At 47.2% G+C, this 25,191-nt stretch overlaps 1 protein-coding gene across 5 annotated transcripts; it reads left to right on the top strand.

The window, feature by feature from the left end:
- The first annotated feature begins 14,953 nt into the window (after positions 1 to 14,953).
- Positions 14,954 to 22,712, top strand: TMEM216 (transmembrane protein 216). 5 transcript variants are annotated; one of them, XM_033203915.1, is made up of 5 exons: positions 14,954 to 15,480; positions 16,041 to 16,142; positions 17,011 to 17,103; positions 21,635 to 21,769; positions 22,126 to 22,711. In XM_033203915.1, the coding sequence occupies exons 1-5, from the start codon at positions 15,468 to 15,470 to the stop codon at positions 22,203 to 22,205; spliced, it is 423 nt and encodes a 140-aa protein (XP_033059806.1). In that variant the 5' UTR covers positions 14,954 to 15,467; the 3' UTR covers positions 22,206 to 22,711. The 5 variants fall into 5 exon arrangements, with proteins under 5 accessions (XP_033059806.1, XP_033059805.1, XP_033059807.1 ...); XM_033203914.1 differs by having other exon boundaries at positions 14,968 to 15,480; positions 21,635 to 21,836; positions 22,126 to 22,712; XM_033203917.1 differs by having other exon boundaries at positions 14,979 to 15,494; positions 21,635 to 21,836.
- The last annotated feature ends 2,479 nt before the right edge of the window (positions 22,713 to 25,191 follow it).

The raw sequence follows: 25,191 nt of genomic DNA, 5'->3' as shown, positions 1-25,191 counted from the left end.
AAAATGTATAAAACCAAACTGTGCTCTGACCACCTTGAGCACATGTTGTCAGGACCTCCTGAGGCTGTGTTGTTACAGGCACCTGTTCTCAACCTGGCAAAATAAACTTTCTAAATTAACTGAGAACTGTCTCAAATTTTCTGGGTTTACACTAACTTGGCCATCCAAGATTTATTTTCCTTTCGCACTGGTCAATTGTGCCTGAATTCCAAAGGGAAGAGAGTATGATGAAGCACGTCCAAACACCTCTTCCAATTATGACCTGAACTAGTTTTGCAGGTTGAGTTTGGAATCCCCTTGGCTGAGGGGAGGGTTCATTCGGTCTGTTAGGGGACTTAGAATATTACTTTTGGTCTACACCAGGGAGGACATGGAAGCTCCCTGGCTCTTTTCTATACATTGTCCTATGCGTCTCTTCCATCTGGCTATTCTAGAGTTCTTTCCTTTTGTAATAAACCAGCAATCTAGTAAGTCAACTGTTTTCCTGAGTTCTATGAGCCATCCTAACAAATTACTGAACCCAAGGAGAGGGCTGTGGGAATCTCTGATTCATAGCCAGTGGGTCAGAAGTACCACAGAGCCAGACTTGCGATCAGCATTTGAAGTGGGGGCATTCTTGTGGGACTGAGCCTTACTTAACCTGTGGGCTCTGATGCCAACTCCATGTAGTGTCAGAATTGAATCGAATTCTAGGACACCCAGCTAATGTTGAATAATTTGTCAGTGTGAGAAAACACCCACACATACCATCATATCTGGCTAATTTTAATTTTTTTTTTGTAGCGATGGGGCCTTCCTACTGTTGCCCAGGCTGGTATCAAACTCCTGACCTAAAGCAATCCTCCTGCCTGGGCTTCCCAAAGTACTGGGATTACAAGCGTGAGCCACTGCACTTGGTGGAAAAAAGCACTTTGAAAGGCCTTAGAGACTTCCATTCTTCTAACTGACCAACACTCCAGTGAGGAACTAGAAAAGCCAGATTAAAAAAAAAAAATCATATATATATATGATTTTCAGTTTGAGGCTTTTTTTTTTTTTTTTTTTTGAGGCGGAGTCTCGCTCTGTAGCCCAGGCTGGAGTGCAATGACGCAATCTCGGCTCACTGCAAGCTCCGCCTCCCGGGTTCACGCCATTCTCCTGCCTCAGCCTCCTGAGTAGCTGGGACTATAGGCGCCTGCCACCGCGCCCGGCTAATTTTTTTGTATTTTTTAATAGAGACGGGGTTTCACCGTGGTCTCGATCTCCTGACCTTGTGATTTGCCCGCCTCGGCCTCCCAAAGTGCTGGGATTACAGGCATGAGCCACCACGCCCGGCCTGAGGCTTTTCTTTTGAGATGGAGTTTCACTCTTATTGCCCAGGTTGGAGTGCAGTGGCGTGGGAGATATATATGTATATATGTATATAAATATTTAATATATATATATATTGTATTTTTAGTAGAGATGGGGTTTCGCCATGTTGGCAAGGCTGGTCTCGAACTCCTGACCTCAGGTGATCTGCCTGCCTTGGTTTCTCAAGGTGTTGCGATTACAGGCATGAGCCACTGTGCCCAGCCTAAATAATAATTTTTTTTTTTTTTTTTTTTTTTTTTTTTGAGACGGAGTCTCACTCTGTCGCCCAGGCTGGAGTGCAGTGGCCGGATCTCAGCTCACTGCAAGCTCCACCTCCCGGGTTTACTCCATTCTCCCGCCTCAGCCTCCTGAGTAGCTGGGACTACAGGCGCCCGCCACCTCGCCCGGCTAGTCTTTTGTATTTTTTAGTAGAGACGGGGTTTCACCATGTTAGCCAGGATGGTCTCGATCTCCTGACCTCGTGATCCGCCCGCCTCGGCCTCCCAAAGTGCTAGGATTACAGGCTTGAGCCACTGCGCCCAGCCTAAATAATAATTTTTAAAAATCATGTTTTTAATATTCTCAGAGAGCTGGTGAAGCAAGAAGGACCAGCAGGCCTAAAATTCTAGAGTTGGGAGAATCATAGAGAAGCCAGCTGACAATTGCAACAGAATCCTCCCCGGGGCATTTACTAATTCTACGATTGGGCAAGAGGCTAAGAATCCAAGCATTGCCCAGACAAGGTTGCAGAAAAGCCAGCTGAGCTGAGTCATCTCATAACACTGGAGGAAGAAAATCCGGACGTCAAAGAGCCTTTAAAACATAACAGAGTTTTTCCTTAGGATATTTGCCAAATTCTGAAGCTGCGTAGAACTAGAGGTTATAAAAATCAAAGCCTCCGGCCAGGCGCGGTGCTTCATGCCTGTAATCCCATCACTTTGGTGAGGCTGAGGTGGGTGGATCATCTGAGGCCAGGAGTTCGAGACCAGCCTGGCCAACACGGTGAGCCCCTGTCTCTACTAAAAATGCAAAAATTAGCCGGGCCTGGTGGCGTGTGTCTGTAATCCCAGCTACTCGGGAGGCCGAGGCAGGAGAATCACTTGAACCCAGGAGGCGGAGGTGCAGTGACCATGCCACTGCACTCCAGCCTGGGTGACAGAGCAAGACTCTGTCTCAAAATAAATAATAATAATAATAAAATAAGCCCCAAACCTCTGAGAAGCAGAGTAGAATTTCTGACTGATGGTGATGAAGATTAGAATTTAGGACCCACCTGGGCAAAGGGATTGGCAAACACACAGGGCTTTCATATGAATGCTCAGGAGGGCTTCTTACTGGTACAGGATGAAACAGGTGGACTGAAATTTGTCAGAATTGTAATGCAGGCCAGGCATGGTGGCTCACGCCTGTAATCTCGGCACTTTGGAAGGCCAAGGCGGGCGGATCACGAGGTCAGGAGATCGAGACCAGCCTGGCTAACATGGTGAAGCCCCGTCTCTACTGAAAGTACAAAAAATTAGCTGGGCATGGTGGCACGTGCCTATAGTCCCAGCTGCTTAGGAGGCTGAGGCAGGAGAATCGCTTGAACCTGGGAGGTAGAAGTTGCAGTGAGCCGAGATCACGCCACTGCACTCCAGCCTGGGTGACCGAGTGAGACTCCATCTCAAAAAAAAAAAAAAAAAAAAAAAAAAATTGTAGTGCAGCCTCAAACCATAAAGTCCCTGAGGGGGTTAAAGTGATCAGCACCCATTCTATCTGCCTAGCAAGGAAAGGTTGGAAGAAAAAACATCTATAAGTTTTTATAGACAATTTCTGGGTCTAATAAAAATTACTAGCTTGTTAAGAGGTAGGGCCATATCAATAAAACAAGAGAAAAACTAGGACATAGAAATAGGTGATCTAAATGTTAAAAAAGGCAGACAAGGAGTCAACAATAGAGGGAAACAAAAATTAGCCCGGCATGGTGGCGCATGCCTGTAATCCCAGCTACTTGGGAGGCTGAGCCAGGAGAATCTGTTGAACCCAGGAGGCGGAGGTTGCAGTGAGCTGAGATGGTGTCACTGCAGTCCAGCCTGGGCAACAAGAGCGAAGAGCGAAACTCCATCTCAAAAAAAAAAAAAAAAAAAGGAAAATATGGAAGAAATAAACAAAATATCTTTAACTTAAAATAATCAAAAGGGTCAGAATGTATTTTAAAGAGAGTGTATTCGAGAGCAAAGATTCTGGCCAGATGCAGTGGCTCATGCCTGTAATCCCAGTACTTTGGGAGACTGAGGAGGGTGGATTACTTGAAACTGGGAGTTCAAGACCAGCCTGGACAACATAGGAAAACTCCCATCTCTACATAAAAATTTTAAAAATTAGCTGGGTGTGGTGGTATGCATTTGTAGTCCCAACTACTCAGGAGGCTAAGGTGGGAGGATTGCTTGTATCCAGGAGGTTGAGGCTGCAGCGAGCTGCGATTGCACTACTGTACCCCAGTCTAGGCAGCAGAGCAAGACCTTGTCTCGAAAGAAAAAAAAAAAATTAAACCAAGCTAATTAAGAGAGGGGGTAGTTATAAAATTGTTCGTCAGGAATTATTGATTTACAGAAGGAACATTGGTTCGTGATTGGCTATACCTTGTTAAACTATAGGGTTTATGGTATTTTATGGCTCCTTGGTGTCAGTCTAGAGTCCACATAGCAAGCAGCTTCAAGAGGTGACTATTTAACTCAAGGGGGAAATGAGACGTGACCGTGGCTATGTTTTTAAATGCATTTCTGAGCCTGACAATTTAAAGAGACCCATGTTCCTCAGATAAAAGATTTTTCTCCTTCTCAATTTTTTTTTTTTTTTTTTTTGAGACGGAGTCTCATTCTGTCACACAGACTGGAGTGCAGTGGTGCGATCTCAGCTCACTGCAACCTCCACCTCCCGGGTTCAAGAGATTCTCCTGCCTCAGCCTCCCGAGTAGCTGGGATTACAGGCGCCCACTACCACGCCCGGCAATTTTTTTTTTTTTGTATTTTTAGTAGACATGGAGTTTCATCATGTTGGCCAGGCTGTTCTGGAACTCCTGACCTCGTGATCCGCCCACCTCGGCCTCCCAAAGTGCCGGGATTACAGGCATGAGCCACTGTGCCCGGTCTCTTTCTCAATATTTAAACAGGGTCCTGTGTGTGAGCAACTGAAACCACTAGAGAGGAAGATGGGAATCTTAGAAAGGAAAGAGCCAGAGAGAGGGAAATCCCCACACTCCATCTGCCCACACCTCCACCCAAGCGCTGAACCCCACACAGGCAACTCAGACTCCACGCAGCTCAAAGACAGAAGATCTAAACTGGCCAGGTGTGGTGTCTTGCACCTATAATCTCAGCTACTCAGGACGCTGAAGCCAGGAATTCAAGACCAGTGTAGGCAACATAGCGAGGAACCACCCCCCATCTCTAAAAATAAAATAAAATAAAATAAAATAAAAAAGATCTAAACTGAGGACTGGAGCTGCCAACTCAATCAGGGTGACTGTAGTATATATGTAACTGAGCTAACCGCCTGATAAAATTAAAGAATCATCACTCTTTGGAGAAAAGTAACAGAAACGAGTCTCCAACATTTACAACTGCCACCAACAATGAGATGGTCCAGATATCGGAATTAACAAACAAGAATATGAAAACATCAGTGAAAATAGTATCTCAAGGCTGGGCACAGTGGCTCACGCCTATAATCCCAGCACTTTGGGATGCCGAGGCGGGCGGATCACCTGAGGTCAGGAGTTAAAGACCAGCCTGACCAATATGGTGAAACCCCGTCTCTATTAAAAATACAAAAATTAGTCGAGCCTGGTGGCGTGTGCCTATAGTCCCAGCTACTTGGGAGCCTGAGCAGGGAGAATCGCTTGAAGCCGAGAGGCAGAGGTTGTGGTAAGCCGAGATAGCACCACTGCACTTCCAGCCTGGGCAACACAGTGAGACTCTGTCTCAGAAAAAAAAAAAAAAGAAAGAAAAGAAAATATTATCTCAGTAAATTAAAAAACAGGCAACCTCGGACTGGGTGAGGTGGCTCATGTCTATAATCCCAGGGTTTGGGGAGGCCAAGGTGGGTGGATCACCTGAGGCCTGGAGTTCAGGACCAGCCTGGCCGATATAGTGAAACCCCATCTCTACTGAAAATAAAACAAAAATGAAGCTGAAATAAAAACATTTTCAAATAAAAGAAAACTAAGAGAATTAGTTGCCAACAGTGCTGCACTATAAGAAACATTAAGGCAGGGGCCGGGCGCGGTGGCTCACGTCTGTAATCCCAGCACTTTGGGAGGCCAAGGCGGGCGGATCACAAGGTCAGGAGATCAAGACCATCCTGGCTAACACGGTGAAACCCCATCTCTACTAAAAAAACACAAAAAATTAGCTGGGCGAGGTGGCGAGCATCTGTAGTCCCAATTACTCGGGAGGCTGAGACAGGAGACTGGCAAGAACCTCAGAGGCGGAGCTTGCAGTGAGCCGAGATCGCGCCAGTGCACTCCAGCCTGGGTGACAAAGCGAGACTCCGTCTCAAAAAAAAAAAAAAAATAGAAAAAGTAAAAAAGTATTAAACTATAATGAGAGGAATTATAAGGAAGAAAAGAGGAAAGTACCCAAGGAAGGACAAACTCAGTAAAGTCCCCACCCCCAAGGCTGGGGTTCAGACTTCACTGTATGCCACCCACTGGGTGGGTGGTGAAGTTCACTGATTAGCCCAGGCCAGAGCTGGTTCACAGTTGCCAGGCAAGAAACAACCCTCCAGGCCAAAAGCAAGCTAAGGCTGGTGGGCAGGTGCTCAGAGCACATGCGGACACCACCTGCCCAGAGCATACAGCACCCGCATTGGGAGGCCCCTAGGAAACAATCTCCCAGGTCACAGGTGAGCCCTGGCTGTCAGACAGATGCATCAAAAGAGCTGGAGTGCTCCATGTGCTTGGAGTGCAGGGTGTCCACACAGGGTATGGAGGATGGGAATCAACCCTCTGGGATGCACAAGAATTCAGATTGATGAGCAGACGCACAGAGGAAGTTGGGGGCACAGCCTTGGGCGTACATTGTCCATGCCTGCAGGGCTTTGGAGAAAACCATCCGTGGCATAGGTAAGCCAAGACTAGGGGGCAGGTGCACAGAGTTAGGGAGCTGCCCCAGGCGGAGGGCCTGGAGTAAGCGGCAACCATCACAGGGAGTCCACAGCAAGTGGGTCATGGGGCCGAGATCAGATCGGCAAAGTTGCCAAGGGAGTGCCAGCTTTGGGCGTGCAGCTGGAGCAGAGCACCAGCAGATCTCCCAAGGCGTGCCCTGCTGATGGACGATGGAGCAAGGCCCCTAGCTGGAGCGCACTGGAACCAGAAGACAAGCCCTTTCCTTCCTGCAATGTCCTTCTAGCGTCCTCTGCTGACAAGGCCTAAAATTGTACTCACTGCAGGGAGAAATGCTTCGAGTCCAGTTATTATCGCTTAACAGACACTGAAGGTTAAATAATGAAGCTGAGAGGCAAAAAAACAGGTAACTGGCAGAGACCATTCTTCCAGCCACCCACTACCATATGCACTCTTTACACAAACTTTGAACTCCCTTAGTAGCTACATTCCTACTAACAAGATATCTCCTCTATAAAAGTGAAGTTCTCAGCCTTCCCCCAAATAAGACACACAGTCCAAACAGTCGCTGTATCCATAGCTGGTTAGATTACTCCACAAATTTGTCATGATCCCATTAAACAGTCTATTACCTAAAAACTAGATTGTAAAGTTGACCTCCAACAATTTGTACATAAAATAACAAAGGGAGGCAAAAAGAAGACATGGTCAGTACATACAAATAAACCCATGCATGTAAGAAGCAAAGAAGAATATGCATTGCTACTACAGTGTTCGTTTTTGTAATTGATCATTTTTGTAACTAATCACGGTCACAGTTGACCTCCATGGTTTCCTTAGAAAAATCCGAAGGCTGCATACTGAAACGCGGACGAGAGCCTCTTTGTTTCTGCAATAGCCCTCTAGTGCCCTCTGCTGACAAAGCTTAATACTGTACTCACTGTACGGGATAAATGCTTAGCGTCCACCCGGTTATCATGGAACAGAACAGGTACTGAGAGTGAATCTGGAGCTGAGGCAATGTGTTGATAACTGCCATACTAGGAAACCACTAAATATTCAGAAATTAAATAAGGCTGGGCATGGTGGCTCACGCCTGTAATCCCAGCATTTTGGGAGGCCGACATTGGGGGATCACTTGAGCCCAGGAATTCCAGACCAGCTTGGGCAATATGGCAAAACCCTATCTCTACTAAAAATACAAAAATTAGCTGGGCATGGTGGCACGCGCCTGTAGCCCCAGCTACTCGGGAGGCTGATGCATGAGAATAGCTTGAGCCTGCAAGGCAGAGGTGGCAGTGAGCCAAGATCGCACCACTGCGCTGCAGCGTGGGTGACAGAGACTCTGTCTTAAAATAAAATAAATAAAATAAAATAATAAATAAAACAAAATACACTTATAAATAGCCCATGGGTCGAAGAAGAAATCATAAGGGAAATTAGAAAACACTTTGAAGCCGGCTGGGCGCAGTGGCTCACGCCTATAATCCCAGCACTTTTGGAGGCTGAGGTGGGTAAATCACTTGTGGTCAGGAGTTTGAGATCAGCCTGGGCAACATGGTGAAACCTCATCTCCACTAAAAATACAAAAATTATCTGGGTGTGGTGGCACGCACCTGCAATCTCAGCTACTCGGGAGGCTGAGACAGGAGAATTGCTTTGAACCTGGGAGGTGGAGGCTGCTGTGAGCTGAGATCGCACCACTGCACTCCAGCCTGGGCAACAGAGTGAGACTCTGTCTCAAAAAACAAAAATAAAAACAAAAACAAAACAAAACAAAACAAAAAACATAAAGAAAGTAAGAAGGAAATTATAAAGAGCAAAATCTGTAAAATTGAAAACAAATATACAATGAAGAAAAAGAAAGTCAAAAGCTGTTTTTTAAAAAATTAATAAGGCCGGTGTGGTGGCTCACACCTGTAATCCTAGCACTTTGAGAGGCTGAGGAGAGTGGATCATGAGGTCAGGAGTTCCAGACCAGCCTGGCCAACATGGTGAAACCCTATCTCTACTAAAAATACAAAAATTAGCCAGGCACAGTGGCAGGCGCCTGTAATCCTAGCTACTTGGGAGGCTGAGGCAGGAGAATGGCGTGAACCTGGGAGGCGGAGCTTGCAGTGAGCCAAGATCGTGCCACTGCACTCCAGTCTGGGTGACAGAGTGAGACTCCATCTCATAATAATAATAATAATAATATAATAATAAACCAGGCATGGTGGCTCATGCCTGTAATCCTAGCACTTTGGGAGGTTGAGGCAGGTGGACTGCCTGAGCTCACGAGTTCGAGACCAGCCTGGGCAACATGACAAACCCCGTCTCTACTGAAAAAAAAAAAAAAAAAGCCAGATGTGGTGGTGCATGCCTGTAGTCCCAGCTACTTGGGAGGCTGAGGCACGAGAATTGCTTGAGCCCAGGAGGCAGAGGTTGCAGTGAGCCAAGATCATGCCAATGCACTGCAGCCTGGGCGATACAGTGAGATCCTGTCTCATAAAAAAAAATAAAAAAACAAAAATAAAACATTAATAAAATTGATAAACACCTATCAAAACTATTGAAGAAAAAATATGAAAGAAAAGGGACATCACTGCAGTTCTTACATCCATTAAGTAATATTTAAGGACTGCCTGGTGACTTTTCTAATTTTTAAAAATTAATTAGTTATTATTATTTTTTAGACAGAGTCTCACTCTGTTGCCCAGGCTGGAGTAGTGCAGTGTCATGATCTTGGCATACTGCAACATCTGCCTTCCGGGTTCAAGCGATTCTCCTGCCTCAGTGTCCTGAGTACCAGGGACTACAGGCAGGCACCACCACACCTGGCTAATTTTTTTGTATTTTTAGCAGAAACAGGGTTTCACCATGTTGGCCAACCTGTCTCGAACTCCTGACCTCAAGGGATCCACCCGCCTTGGCCTCCCAAAGTGCTGGGATAGGCCGGGCGCGGTGGCTCAAGCCTGTAATCCCAGCACTTTGGGAGGCCGAGGTGGGCGGATCACGAGGTCAGCAGATCGAGACCATCCTGGCTAACACGGTGAAACCCCGTCTCCACTAAAAAATACACCATGGAATACTATGCAGCCATCAAAAAGGATGAGTTTGCGTCCTTTGTAGGGACATGGATGCAGCTGGAAACCATCATTCTTAGCAAACTATCACAAGAACAGAAAACCAAACACCGCATGTTCTCACTCATAGGTGGGAACTGAACAATGAGATCACTTGGACTCGGGAAGGGGAACATCACACACTGGGGCCTATCATGGGGAGGGGGGAGGAGGGAGGGATTGCATTGGGGAGTTATACATGATATAAACGTTATGCACATGTACCCTAGAACTTAAAGTATAATAAAATAAAATAAAAAATACAAAAAAACTAGCCGGGCGAGATGGCGGGCGCCTATAGTCCCAGCTACTCAGGAGGCTGAGGCAGGAGAATGGTGTGAACCCGGGAGGCGGAGCTTGCAGTGAGCTGAGATCCGGCCACTGCACTCCAGCCCGGCGACAGAGCGAGACTCTGTCGCAAAAAAAAAAAAAAAAAAAAAAAGTGCTGGGATTACAGATGTGAGCCACTGTGCCCGGCCGGACAAGTGACTTATAATACAGAAAAAAGAAAAAAAAGAATTGAGCAATGTTATGAAAACCTTCACGCCAATACATCTGGAAATGTATACAAAATGATTTACTCAAACCTTACTCAAGGTTTACCCAAACACAAATTCACGCAAACCTTACTGGAGAAGTAGAAAATCTGAGTGTTCTTATATATAGTACAGGGATTTCATTATTTTAAACTTTCCCCCCACCAAAAATTTTAGGTTTAGATGGCTTCATCAGTGTATTCTTTCAAATATTTGAAGAAGAAATATTACCTAGCTTCTACTATCTCTTCCAGAGAATAGAAAAAGAAGAAACACCTCTTGCTTTATTTGATGAAGCCACCTTAACCTGGATACCCACCCTTGAGAAGGTCCTTGACAAAGAAAGTTAAATTACAGACGAATCTCTCTCATGAACATACATAAAACCTGTACAACATTAGCAAGTGAAATCCAGTGACATATAAAAAGGATAACACGGCCGGGCGCGGTGGCTCAAGCCTGTAATTCCAGCACTTTGGGAGGCCAAGACGGGCGGATCACGAGGTCAGGAGTTCGAGACCATCCTGGCTAACACGGTGAAACCCTGTCTCTACTAAAAAATACAAAAAAACTAGCCGGGCGAGGTGGCGGGCGCCTGTAGTCCCAGCTACTTGAGAGGCTGAGGCAGGAGAATGGCATAAACCCGGAAGGCGGAGCTTTCAGTGAGCTGAGATCCGGCCACTGCACTCCAGCCTGGGCGACAGAGCGAGACTCCGTCTCAAAAAAAAAAAAAAAGGATAACACATCTTTGTCAGGGGTCTCCAAGATCACGCCCAGTTTGGCTGATTTGCTATGAGGACTTACAGGACCCAGCATACAGGTATACTCAGGCCTCTGATCTATTACAGTGAAATACAAAGCAAGATCAACAAAGGGAAAAGGTACATGGGGCGCAATCCAGGAGAAACCAGCAGCACACTTCCAAGAGGCCTCTTCCAGGGGGAATCACACAAAACATTCATCATTCCTGCAGCAACAAATTCTGATAACATAGGTGCAACGTTGTCTGCCAGGAAAGCTCACTTAAGACTCAGTGTCCAAGCTGTTTTTTTTGTTTTTTTTTTTTTTCTTTTTTTTTTGAGACAGTTATGGTTCACTGCAGCCTCTTTCCTCTACCTCTTGGGCTCAAGCAATCTTCCTGCCTCAGCCTCTGAAGTAACTGGGACTACAGGTGTGCACCACCATGCCTGGCTAAATTTTTTTTTGTTTGGGTAGAGACAGGGTCTCACTATATTGTCTAGGCTGGTCTTGAACTCCTGAGCTCAACTGATCCTCCTGCCTCAGCTTCCCAAAGTGCTGGGATTACAGGCATGAGCCACTGGACCCAGCCCCCAAGGTTTTTATTGGGAGCTGATCATGAAGGCACCCTCTGCCTAACATGTTTCAAAACTCCAGACTCTGAGAAGGAGAACAGGTATTTAGCATAAGCCACATTGTTTGTACAGTTTGGGCACTGTGAGCCACTTTAAATTGGTGGGAACACTCCCAAAAGCCAAAATTCCCTTACACCAGGCAAGGGTCAACCTTGCAGTTAGGCCTCTCCAAAGACAGCAGCCTCAGGTCTGCTATGTTAAGTTTTTTCTGTACAGTATCATAAGCAAATGAGTTTTTTTATTTTTTCCAGGAAGACATGGTTGGTCATACCTCTGAAAATCAATTTAATTCATATTAGCAGAATAAAGGAGAAAAATCATATAGTCCTCTCAATAGATTAAGAGAACACACTTAATAAAATGTATCATAATCCTTTTAGCAAACTAGGATAATAAGGGACTTTCTTAATCCGATAAAGAGTATCTACAAAAAATACCTATAGCTACCATATTAATGGTGAGATACTGAATGTTTCCCCTGAGGTTAGGAACAAGACGACTATCCATCATCACTACTTCTGGTCAACATTACACTGGCAGTCCTGGCCAGTGCAATAAGGCAAGAAAAAGAAATCGAAGGGCCGGGCGCGGTGGCTCAAGCCTGTAATCCCAGCACTTTGGGAGGCCAAGACGGGCGGATCACGAGGTCAGGTGATCGAGACCATCCTGGCTAACCCGGTGAAACCCTGTCTCTACTAAAAAATACAAAAAACTAGCCGGGTGAGGTGGCGGGCGCCTGTAGTCCCAGCTACTTGGGAGGCTGAGGCAGGAGAATGGCGTAAACCCGGGAGGCGGAGCTTGCAGTGAGCTGAGATCCGGCCACTGCACTCCAGCCCGGATGACAGAGCGAGACTCTGTCTCAAAAAAAAAAAAAAGAAAGAAATTGAAGGTATAGAGATTGAGAAGAAGTAAAAATGTCTTTATTTACTGATGATGTGATCATGTACAAAACAAGCCTCCTAGAAAAAATCAATTTAGCAAGGGCACTGGCTGTTGGGACAGTCTTATATGGGTCCCAAGCATCCCTGCATGTTCTTACTATGTCAAACTGAAAGTCTGTCTCCTGATACTGAGCACACAAGCAATTGCAATTAAGTAGACCAAAGTGACCATAGTGTGATGACAGTGTAATTTCTCCCACCCCAGCGGAAGGGGCCTGGCTTTATTTGCTGCTTGCTAAAAAAGGTACTGAGCCTTTGGCTCTGGGCTCTGCCAAGCTGTGGCATAACTCCTTGAGTGCAGCACCATCTGGGGTCATTGTGTCACTCATAGGACTTGGGAGCAGGGGGCCCAGGTTGCCATGTTGATGTTCCTGCTGTTTGCCATCAGTAATTTGGCCTCACTGTCAGCTTTTGGCATCTGTGACATTGTGGCATACTCTGACATAGGTGAGCAAAATTTTTCTTAAAGGGTCAGATGGTATTTAAGGCTGTGGGCCATGTAGTCTCTGTTGCAACTACTTAACATTGCCATAACAGCATGAAAGCTGCAATATATAATAACATGTAAGTAAGTGACCATGATGATGTTCTCCAAAGGACTTTTATTTACAAAAACAAGCAGCTGGCCCACTTTCTTTCTTTTTCTTTTGAGATGGAGTTTCACTCTTGTTGCCCAGGCTGGAGTGCAATGGCTCGGTCTCAGCTCACTACAACTTCCGCCTCCCAGGTTCAAACGATTCTTATGCCTCAGCCCCTCAAGTAGCTGAGATTGGAGGAATGTGCCACCATGCCCGGCTAATTTTGTATTTTTAGTAGAGATGGGGTTTCACCATGTTGGTCAGGCTGGTCTTGAACTCCTGACCTCAAGTGATCCACCTGCCTCGGCCTCCCAAAGTGCTGGGATTACAGGTGTGAGCCACCGCGCCTGGTGCAGCTGGCCCACTTTCTTTCTTTTTCTTTTGAGATGGAGTTTCACTCTTGTTGCCCAGGCTGGAGTGCAATGGCTCGGTCTCAGCTCACTACAACTTCCGCCTCCCAGGTTCAAACGATTCTTATGCCTCAGCCCCTCAAGTAGCTGAGATTGGAGGAATGTGCCACCATGCCCGGCTAATTTTGTATTTTTAGTAGAGATGGGGTTTCACCATGTTGGTCAGGCTGGTCTTGAACTCCTGACCTCAAGTGATCCACCTGCCTCGGCCTCCCAAAGTGCTGGGATTACAGGTGTGAGCCACCGCGCCTGGTGCAGCTGGCCCACTTTCTTTCCGTATGAGGCTCAGAGCAGGAACTTGTCTAATGTCTCTTGTCTTGTAGGCAGCGAAGATGGGGAAGCAGGATCTGGATCCCTTTCCACCTTAACCTCTGTGCTCTGTGCTTTCCTACTGACCCTAAAAAATGTATTTAAGGGCTTCCTTGCTCTCCAGCTTGCAGTTAAGTTGTACCAGTGGGAGACACAAGCAGAGATCAGAGACGGGAGAAGGGAAAGGGAGATCCCTGCTATTTCTCCACTAGCCTCTTAGAGAGTGGGGTTTCCTAGTGCGAGGCCTTCTATGCACATATTACTCTCTCCAGCTTCAGGGAATTGTTTCAGGCCCTTCCCTTTTAAGCCTAGAAGTAACAATTACTGCCCCACCCCATCCCAATTAGCCAGGGGTACAGCACTTGGCTTAAAGCTTAGTCACTCTTGGCCGGGGGCAGTGGCTCCCGCCTGTAACCCCAGCACTTTGGGAGGCCGAGGGGGGCGGGTCACCTGAGGTCAGGAGTTTTGAGACCAGCCTGGCCAAGATGGTGAAACCCTGTCCCTACCAAAAATACAAAAAAAAAATTAGCTGGGTGTGGTGGGGGGCACCTGTAATCCCAGCTATTTGGGAGGCTGAGTGCAGAGATAGCGCCACTGCACTCCAGCCTGGGTGACAAGAGCAAAACTCCGTCTCAAAAATAAAATTAAATAAATAAAATAAAGCCTAGTCACTTTCCTCAGGTTACCTGGTTGGAGCGTGCCATCTGTTTCCGGCTTTAGCCTGATTGACAAACGGGCTAACAGCCAAGTCAAGTCAACCTGAGTCCTCTCAAAACCCTTCTTTTTGCACTTCCCTGCCTGGAGCAACATGCTTTTTTTTTTTTTTTTTTTTTGAGACAGAGTCTCACTGTCGCCCAGGCTGGAGTGCGGTGGCACAATCTTGGCTCACTGCAACCTCCGCCTCCTGGGTTCGAGCGATTCTCCTACCTCAGCCTCCCAAGTAGCTGGAACTACTACTGGCGCGCGCCACTACGTCTGGCTAATTTTTGTATTTTTAGTACAGACGGGGTTTCGCCATGTTGGCCAGGCTGGTTTCGAACTCCTGACCTCAGATGATCCATCGCCTCGGCCTCCCAAAGTGCTGGGATTACAGGCGTGAGCCACTAAACCCGGCCAGCAACACGCTCCTACCGCTGCAAATCCGAATCAGGCAGGCTTTGAAGCCCAGCTCACAGGCCGTCTCTTGGAAACTAACTTAGATTTCCACCTGGGAGCGCTTTGTCCTCTCAGCTCCCACTGCACCACTTTAGGGATCGCGTGGTGACTCATTTCAGTTTCTTTATGTGTGCTCCTGGAAAGGACGCTCTATTTCCCTAGTGTCTCTACCTGGTAGGTAAATCGGCCGCAGAAAAGACCAATGCTAACTCCCATCCCGCATCTGCAGATATCCGTCGCTCACACCGTTTCTCGTCTTCCGTCGAAAAATGGGAATCGTGGGAGAGGACCTATTTGCCAGTCTCCTGGTAACACTGTCACAACTGGCCACTTCCGCCCAACGCCCGGTAGCCCAAGGGCCTCCAGGGTCCTACCCCACACCCACGAGCTCCTGCAGACGACGGCGTCGTGGGCGGTCACTGTTTTCCCTTAGGTCTGGAGAGAGGACATCCGAGCGGGGGCCACTTGCCGCCTGGCCCGAGCTCGTCCGGCTCCGGGTGACCACAGAGTGCCGCGGGCGGGCAGAGGGGCCGGAAACCCCGGCCGCTCAGTCCCTGTTTCCGGCAGCGCCGCGTTGCTCCGGGAGCCGCTGTGGCAGCGTACGCAGTTTCCACGGGGACTGAAGATGGCGCCGCGAGGTGAGATTCCGGAGGTGTGTGAGTCGCTGGTCCCTTTCCCTTTGGTCCCTCCCTCGCACCTCTGTCCCAGAGCTTGACCTAAACCCTCCATTCTGTAGCGTTAGGGACATCGAGCCTCCCTGGTCCAAAGCGGGCTTCCGCGGACCCGCCCACCCGGGTCCCTGAAGGTTTCAAGGTGCGTGGCTCAAATAGCCGCAGATCCTTGGCTGGGCCACTTCTAGGATGGCTCAGGTACGAATCTGTTGGTCTCCACGCCCCAACTTCCCCTCCCAAATAGTGACAGGGTGAGATCTTTGAGATGTCTGTCAGCTGAGAGTTACCTCTTGACTTTTACTCCTGAAGCCAAAGAGTCGAGTTTCACGGTGATTCCTGGGAAACGAGGGAAGCCCCCTCCACATCCACCCCGTACCCTCGCCCCTCATTATCAGCAACCAGAAGTGCCCCTGGGTGGCCAGTCCCATTAGTTGCGGCGTCTGGTTTCCCCAGTTAGACACCAACCCATAGGAGCAGAGAGGGAGCTGCCTTCCTGCCCATCCCACTTTTCTATGCTGCTGTTTCAGGTAAACGGTTGTCCTCCACCCCGCTGGAAATCCTGTTCTTTCTGAACGCGTGGTATAATGCTACCTATTTCCTACTGGAACTTTTCATATTTCTGTATAAAGGTAAGGAAGGCGTGGGGCTTGACGACAGCATCCCTTCCCCACTTCAGCTCAGAGCCAACTCCGGACCAAGAACCTTTTTATTTTCCGCTCTTTTCTGCCCCCTGCAGTTCTTTGTCGCTGCAAGGCAGGCCTCCTCATCAGATGGCTTCTTTGAGTATGATTCCATAGGCAGCCCCTCAGCAAGAATTTCTTTTTTTTTTTTTTTTTTTTTTTTTTGACGGAGTCTCGCTCTGTCGCCCAGGCTGGAGTGCAGTGGCCGGATCTCAGCTCACTGCAAGCTCCGCCTCCCGGGTTTACGCCATTCTCCTGCCTCAGCCTCCCGAGTAGCTGGGACTACAGGCGCCCGCCATCTCGCCCGGCTAATTTTTTGTATATTTTTAGTAGAGACGGGGTTTCACCGTGTTAGCCAGGATGGTCTCGATCTCCTGACCTCGTGATCCGCCCGTCTCGGCCTCCCAAAGTGCTGGGATTACAGGCTTGAGCCACCGCGCCCGGCCAAGAATTTCTTGAGTTTGGGGAATGTGGGCTTCTCCATTCTGACTCTGCCCACATCACTGGTCTTTGCTGAGCTCCACTGTAAGCCCATTGATGACCCTTAGAAACTATTCAGTGGCCCGTGTACCCATGTGCATCCAATCATTCTGGAGAGTGGAGTCCCCAGAGTCTTTTGGAGTTAGGAATAAAATAGCATAATAATGAGCCTGGGTCACACTGTGAGTTTATGTATCCTGCAGCTGTAATAATGCCCACATTTCACCAACTAGCTCATGGAAAGCTGAGACTGATGTCCTCTTTCTTCTCAAGTGTGTGGCAGTTCTTGTGGGTGCTGTTTTATGCTGTTTGCAAACTCTGGCTTTTGTATTGGCAGGTGTCCTGCTACCATATCCAACAGCTAACCTAGTACTGGATGTGGTGATGCTCCTCCTTTATCTTGGAATTGAAGTAATTCGCCTGTTTTTTGGTGAGTGTTGTCCAGAGAATATTTCCACTCTTTATGAGACAAGCTGGTATCTGTAACTTGATTAACAAGAAAAGTACATAACCTAGGTTGACTATCAGAGACTGGATCTGTATATCCCATTACTCCCTCTCTGAAGTTTCAAGTTGCTGCTTCTTACATTGGGTCAGGATTTACCTGTTTGTTGTTCTGTAAGGCTAGAGATGGGCAATAGAATGGGATATTATATGATACCTTCCCAGCTGCCTAACAGCAAAAGGAGTGCCTGGTTCTTCTCACTGGTATTCTTGGGGGAACAGGTTCAGTTGTAACTCCATGTCAGGGCAGGCAGCATATCCTGCACAGATCAGTACTAAGATCCCTAACAATTCTCTGAATAAGGATCTCAGTAGGATTTTTTTTTTTTTTTGAGATGGAGTCTCTCTCTGTCGCCAGGCTGGAGTGCAATGGCACAATCTCGGATCACTGCAACCTCTGCCTCCCGGGATCAAGCGATTCTTCTGCCTCAGCCTGCCGAGTAGTTGGGACTACAGGCGTTCACCACTGCTTCCAGCTAATTTTTGTATTTTTAGTAGAGATGGGGTTTCACCATATTGGCCAGGATGGTCTCCATCTCTTGACCTTGTGATCCGCCTGCCTTAGCCTCCCAAAGTGGTGGGATTACCACTGCACCTGGCCAGATTTTTTTTTTTTTTGGAGACAGAGTCTCGCTGTGTCTCCCAGGCTGGAGTGCAGTATCACGATCTCAGCTCACTGCAACCTCCGCCTCCCGGGTTCAAGCAATTCTCCTGCCTCAGACTCTTGAGTAGCTGGGACTGCAGGCACCCGCCACCATGCCTGGCAAGTTTTTGTATTTTTAGTAGAGATGGAGTTTCACCATGTTGGTCAGGATAGTCTCGATCTCCTGACTTCATGATCCACCTGTCTTGGCCTCCCAAAGTGCTTGGGATTATAGGTGTGAGCCATCACACCTGACCAGATTTTGTTTTTTAAACATTTATTTATTTGAGACAGGGTCTCATTCTGTCACAGGCTGGAGTACAGTGGTACGATCATAACGCACAGCAGCCTTGAAGCCCTGGGCTCAAGCAGTCCTCCGACTTCAGCCTCCTGAGGAGCGGGGACTACAGGCGTGCGACATCATACCTGGCTCATTTTGTGTTTTTTGTAGAGACAGTGTCTTGTCTCGTTGCCCAGGCTGGTCTGAAACTCCTGGCCTCAAGCAATCCTCCCGCCTTGGCCTCCCCAAGGTGCTGGGATTACAGGCATGAGCCAACATGCCTGGCCTGTAGGACAGGTTTTATAATCCCAGAAATACAGAGCAAAACCCTTATTTGTTAGAATATGTCATCCCTGAAATAAATGTTAAAGCACAAACTTAGGAACAAAATTACTTGCAACATATAAGAAAGGATAAAAGAAGGCTCACATAAATCACTAAGGAAAAGACAAAATAACTTTAAATATTGGCCGGGCACAGTGGCTCACGCCTGTAATCCCAGCACTTTGGGAGGCCAAGGTGGGTGAGGAGTTTGAGACCAGCTTGGCCAACATGGTGAAACCCTGTCTCTACTAAAAATACAAAAATTAGCCAGGTGTGGTGGTGCGTGCCTATAACCCTGCTACTCGGGAGGCTGAGGCAGGAGAATCACTTGAACCCAGGAGACGGAGGTTGTAGTGAGCCAAGATGACCCACTGCACTCCAGCCTGGGCGACAGTGAGAATCAAAAAAAAAAAAAAAAAAAAAAAAATTGGTAAGAGACATTAATAGGCAGTTCATGTAAAAATAATTACAGAGAACCAGTAAAACTTGACAAGATGCTCAAACTCACTAATAAAAATCAAATTGAAACAAAGTAACTTTTTTACCCATCAGATTGGCAAAGATAAAGATTTATAACACCCAGTATTAGGGTGTGGGGAACAGATTGTTATACACTTTTGTGGTAATTTAATTTAGTACAACTCTTTTCAGTAATAGTTATTACCATGTAATATTTTACTCTTAGCCCCAACAATTTCACTTCTAAACTAGATTTTAAAAAAAATTCCACAGATATGCAAAGATACCTATATGAGAATGTTTATTGCCAAAAATTTGGTAACATCAAAACACTATAAACAAACTAAACATCTGTCCATATGGGATTATTAAATAAGTTACGGGACTGATTCAACGGACTTAGATATAACCATTAAAAAAGAACAGTTGCGGCCGGGCGCGGTGGCTCAAGCCTGTAATCCCAGCACTTTGGGAGGCCGAGATGGGCGGATCACGAGGTCAGGAGATTGAGACCATCCTGGCTAACACGGTGAAACCCCGTCTCTACTAAGAAATACAAAAAAACTAGCCGGGCTTGTTGGCAGGCGCCTGTAGTCCCAGCTACTTGGGAGGCTGAGGCAGGAGAATGGCGCAAACCCGGGAGGCGGAGCTTGCAGTGAGCTGAGATTCGGCCACTGCACTCCAGCCTGGGCGACAGAGGAGCAAGACTCCGTCTCAAAAAAAAAAAAAAAGAGAACAGTTGCTGGGCACGGTGGCTCACGCCTGTAATCCCAGCACTTGGGAGGCCAAGGCAGGCAGATTACGAGGTCAGGAGATCAAGACCATCCTGGCCAACATGGTAAAACCTCGTCTCTACTAAAAATACAAAAATTAGCTGGGTGTGGTGGCGTGTGCCTGTAGTCCCAGCTACTAGGGAGGGTAAGGCAGGAGAATCACTTGAGCCCAGGAGGCGGAAGTTGTAGTGAGCTGAGATCGCGTCACTACACTTCAGCCTGGCAAGAGAGCTAGACTCCGTCTCAAAAAATAAAAAAATTTTAAAAATTTAAAAATAAAAAAAACAGTTAAGGCCAGGTGCAGTGGCTTATGCCTGTAATCAGAACTTTGGGAGGCTGAGACAGGAAGGTTGCTTAAGGCCAGGAGTTCGAGACCAGCCTAGTCAACATAGTGAGACAAAAAATAAAATAAAAAAAGATTGGCCAGGCTCACGCCTGTAATCTCAGCACTGTGGGAGGCCGAGGCAGGTGGATTGCCTGAGGTCAGGAGTTCGTGACCAGCCTGGCCAACATGGTGAAATAGTGCTTCTACTAAAAAATATGAAAATTAGCTGGGCATGGTGGCGGGCACCTGTAATCCCAGCTACTTGGGAGGCTGAGGCAGGATAATCGCTTGAACCCGGGAGGTGGAGGTTGAAGTGAGCCAAGATCACTCCATTGCACTCCAGCCTGGGTGACAAGAAACTCTGTCTCAAAAAAAAAAAAAAAAATTAGCTGGGCATAGTGACGTGTACCTATAGTGGGAAGATCCCTTGAGCCCAGGTGTTTGAGGCTGCAGTGAGCTATGATGATGCAACTGCACTTCAGCCTGGGTGACAGAATGAAACACTATCTAAAAAAAAAAAAATTAAGGTAGCTCTGTGTGTGGAAAAATGTCTGTGGGGAAAAATAAGTTGCGAAACAGGATGTAGAGTATGCTTCTATTTTTATAATAATAAATAGTAATATGTGAATATATACATACAAAAAATCTTAAACAATACACATCATTCTCTAATAATCTTCAGGGTGTAGAGACATGGAGGCCTTTCACTTTCTATATACTCAAAAATTATTTTCTGTGTTGAAATTTTTTTTTTTTTTTTTGAGACAGAGTCTCACTTTGTTCCTCAGGCTGGAGTGCAGTGGCATGATATCTGCTCACTGCAAGCCCCGCCTCCTGGGTTCACGCCATTCTCCTACCTCAGCCTCTGGAGTAGCTGGGAATAGGTGCCCACCACCACACCTGGCTAATTTTTTTATTTTTTTATTTTTATTTTTTTTTGAGACAGAGTCTCGCTCTGTCGCCCAGGCTGGAATGCAGTGGCTGGATCTCAGCTCACTGCAATCTCCACCTCCCGGGTTTACGCCATTCTCCTGCCTCAGCCTCCCGAGTAGCTGGGGCTACAGGTGCCTGCCACCTCGCCCGTTTAGTTTTTTGTATTTTTTAGTAGAGACGGGGTTTCACCGTGTTAGCCAGGATGGTCTCGATCTCCTGACCTCGTGATCTGCCCGTCTCGGCCTCCCAAAGTGCTGGGATTACAGGCTTGAGCCACTTTTTTTAATATATTTAGTAGAGACGGGGTTTCACTGTGTTAGCCAGGATGGTCTTGATCTCCTGACCTTGTGATCCGCCCGCCTCGGACTCCCAGAGTGCTGAGATTACAGGCGTGAGCCACCATGCCTGGCCATTGAAAATTTTTAAATGATTATATATTATTTTTATAATAAAAAAAAAATTTTTCCCCAAATAAAGATCCCATTGTCCCTTGAGTGGGGACCAGACCGGAAGCAGGACCTCTGGATTAAGTGACTTTAATCTTGTAACTCTGCCAAGCCTCAAACTTTCAGTACAGTGGGACCCCATTTATAAATCTGCATACCCCCACTCAGGATCATTTTTTGTGCCTTGCCATTCCATCACATCTCCCACATCTTTCCCCTGGGCCAGGAAAAGCAGACCATTTGGAGATGACTCCATGGGTTCTGTCTGACACAGGTACAAAGGGAAACCTCTGCCAACGAAAGATGCCACTCAGTATTAGCGTGGCCTTGACCTTCCCATCTGCCATGATGGCCTCCTATTACCTGCTGCTGCAGACCTATGTACTCCGCCTGGAAGCCATCATGAACGGCATCTTGCTCTTCTTCTGTGGCTCAGAGCTTTTACTTGAGGTGCTCACCTTGGCTGCTTTCTCCAGGTACTGCTTCGCTGAGGGACCATTTCTCATCACTAGAGGGTTGGGTTCCCATCCCAGGGAGGGATTCAGTATTCTTCTGAAGCCTAAGGGATCTAGAAGACTTTTCTCTAGAGGAGGGGAAAGGGGTGGCTATTGGATTGCCTTCCTGTTTAGGGTAGGTAGATCGATTCCCACTCAGGGAGGATACCCTCCCTATTCTTTGGGGCCAGGAGACTTGGAATATAGAACAGTCGAGGCCAGCTACTCTCATTCACTGGTCTTTTAACATTTTCTTTCTTTCTGCCATCAGTATGGACAGGATTTGAAGTACAGAATTTCAGCCAGCACCCCATCAGGCTGACACCACACATATTGCTTCTGGTACTTTAGCCACACCAGTGAGAATTGGTGGGACAAGTTATCCTGAGAAAGGCTGTGTGGCTTTTCTTCAGCACAGACATTTGGGCAAGCAACTCAGCATAAGGCCAGTGGGTACCATCTTCTAAACCAGGACCATGAGCTCAAGAGACTGTTCTACACTCCGGTATAGGGACGGGCAAGGTTATTCCCATCCTGCCCCTTCTCAGAACCAGTCCCCTGCTGACCTCAAGTTCTCCTCTTTGATCACCGTGGCCAGAGCATGTTGTGTGGACCATCTAGGCTCCTTGGGCTTCAAGCAGGACCTGAGCCACGTGCTCCCTGTACGAGTTGTGCCATACCTGTCCCACATGAGCACAGAGAGCCTCATATTGGTGGGTTTCCAGAGTGATGCGAAAGCCTCTCACCCCAGTCCTCGGAGACTGAGTTTCCAGAACGTTTTTAGTAGCTCATAGTGTTATTTTTCTACTGTCATCATGAAACTAACTTTATTTTTAATAAATATGTATTTTCTGTTGTGGGGGTTGCAGCCTTTCCTTATGGCACCTGTCCCTAGAATTCATCTACTCCAAGAGAGGGTCGTGACTATCCCAGCGGTTTGTTCTCAGGAGCTTTGCTTAGTGACACAGTGTGCACACAAAGGCAGTGATGACCACTGATTTTCTTCCCCAAGCTACAGCCTAAATTAACCCTGAATGCACTGCCATCCTCTGTATCTTCTTCAAGTCTCATCATGCAAAAGACTGCTTATTTGCTTCACTCTGCCCCAAAGTCAGCATCTTGTCTCACTCTTCTTACAGGGAATTGTTAGCCGTTTCCAGTGGGCCATGTGTAACTGGAAGAAGCATATTCTAAACTAACTTTTTTTTTTTTTCTTTAAATTTTGGAGACAGTGTCTCAGTCTGTCATCCAGGCTGCAGTGCAGTGGCATGATCTTGGCTCACTGCAACCTCTGCCTCCCTAGCTCACGTGATCCTCCCACATCAGCCTCTCAAGTAGGCACACACCATCATGCCTGGCTTTTTTTTTTTTTTTTTTTTTGAGACGGGGTCTCACTCTGTCACCTAGACTGGATAGACTGCAGTGCAGTGGCACAATCTCAGCTTACCGCAACCTCCGCCTCCTGGGTTCAAGCGATTCTCCTGCCTCAGCCTCCCAAGTAGCTGGGAATACAGGTGCGCACCACCATGCCGGGCTAATTTTTTTTTTGTATTTTTGGTAGAGACGGGGTTTCACCATGCTGGCCAGGCTGGTCTCAAACTCCTGACCTCGTGATCTGCCTGCTGGCCTCCCAAAGTGCTGGGGTTACAGGCGTGAGCCACCATGCCCAGCCAACTAATTTTTGTATTCATTGTAGAGATAGGGTCTCACTATGTTGCTCAGACTGGTCTCTAACTCCTGAGCTCAAGCAATCCTCCCACCTCTACCTCCTAATGTGCTAGGAGTACACAGGTGTGAGCCACTGCAACCAGCTGATTTTTTTTTTTGTCACTTATTTTATTATTTTGAGGCCTGGCACAGTGGCTTACACTTGTGATCCCAACACGTTGGGAGGCTGAAGCAGGAGGATCACATGAGTCCAGGAATTTGTGACCAGCCTAGGTAATATGGTAAGAACCTTGTCTCTACAAAAAATTTAAAAATTCGGCCAGGTGCGGTGGCTCAAGCCTGTAATCCCAGCACTTTGGGAGGCTGAGGCAGGCAGATAACGAGGTCAGGAGATTGAGACCATCCTGGGTAACATGATGAAACCCTGTCTCTACTAAAAATACAAAAAAAAAAAAAAATTAGCCAGGCATGGTGGCAGGCGCCTGTAGTCCCAGCTACTTGGGAGGCTGAGGCAGGAGAATGGCGTGAACCCAGGAGGCGGAGGTTGCAGTGAGCCGAGATCGCGCCACTCTACTCCAGCCTGGATGACAGAGGGCAAGACTCTGTCTCAAAAAAAAAAAAAAATTTAAAAATTAGCCAGGTGTAGTGATGCACACCTGTAGTCCCAGCTACTCAGGAGGCTGTGGCAGGAGGACAGCTTGAGCCCAGGAGGTCAAGACTGCAGTGAGCTATGTTTGTACTCCAACCTGTGCAGGAGTGAGACCCTGTCTCAAAAACAAAATTTGGAATTAACATAAAAGGAACTTTTTTTTTTTTTTAAGCAGGAGAACTGTCACTCTAGATCAATGTATACTTCTTTCTCCAAGTAAGCATCTTTAAAATTATTCCTGTTTTTCTTGGTAGTGGCTATGTTTTTTTTTTTTTTCTTTTTTTTTTTTTTGAGACAGAGTTTCGCTCTTGTCGCCCAGGCTGGAGTGCAATGGTGCAATCTCGGCTCACTGCAACCTCCACCTCCCAGGTTCAAGCAATTCTCCTGCCTGAGCCTTTCAAGTAGCTGGGATTACAGGTGCCCGCTACCATGCCCAGCTAATTTTTGTATTTTCAGTAGAGACGGGGTTTCACCACATTGACCAGGCTGGTCTCGAACTCCTGACCTCAGGTGATCCACCCGCCTTGGCCTCCCAAAGTGCTGGGATTACGGGCGTGAGCCGCTGTGCCCAGCAGTGGCCATGTTTTTTAATTCCAAGAAGCCATGAGGAGCCACGACAGAATCCACTTCAGAAAACCTTGAGGCTCTTCTGTCTGCTTTCAGATGAATCCTAGATTATCTGCTCTTACTCAAAGTAAAATGTAACTTTCAGCATTCTATGCTGGTTTTTAACTCTTACTATGATCAGGCTCATTCTCATCCTGAGGGGCTCTGCTGTCCAAAGCACTGATGCTTTTTCTTGTTTCCTACCCCTTCTGTGCCCTTGCCTCCCAGCTGCCCTTGGGGACTATCCAAAAACCAGAGTAGATAGGTCTAATCAACCATGAAACAATAACAAAACCTTCAATAGGAACTGCCCTGATAATCACAAATCCCACTAATACCCGTTTTCTGCTACTTTTTCCCTGTTTTGAAGAAGTCACTGGTATCAAACTGGAAGACAGCCCATTCTGTATGGCC

The sequence above is a fragment of the Trachypithecus francoisi genome, unplaced genomic scaffold (assembly GCF_009764315.1).
Source record: "Trachypithecus francoisi isolate TF-2019V2 unplaced genomic scaffold, Tfra_2.0 Lachesis_group8, whole genome shotgun sequence".
In the NCBI taxonomy this organism is placed as follows: Eukaryota; Metazoa; Chordata; class Mammalia; order Primates; family Cercopithecidae; genus Trachypithecus; species Trachypithecus francoisi.
This window is presented reverse-complemented; position numbering and strand designations above follow the sequence as displayed.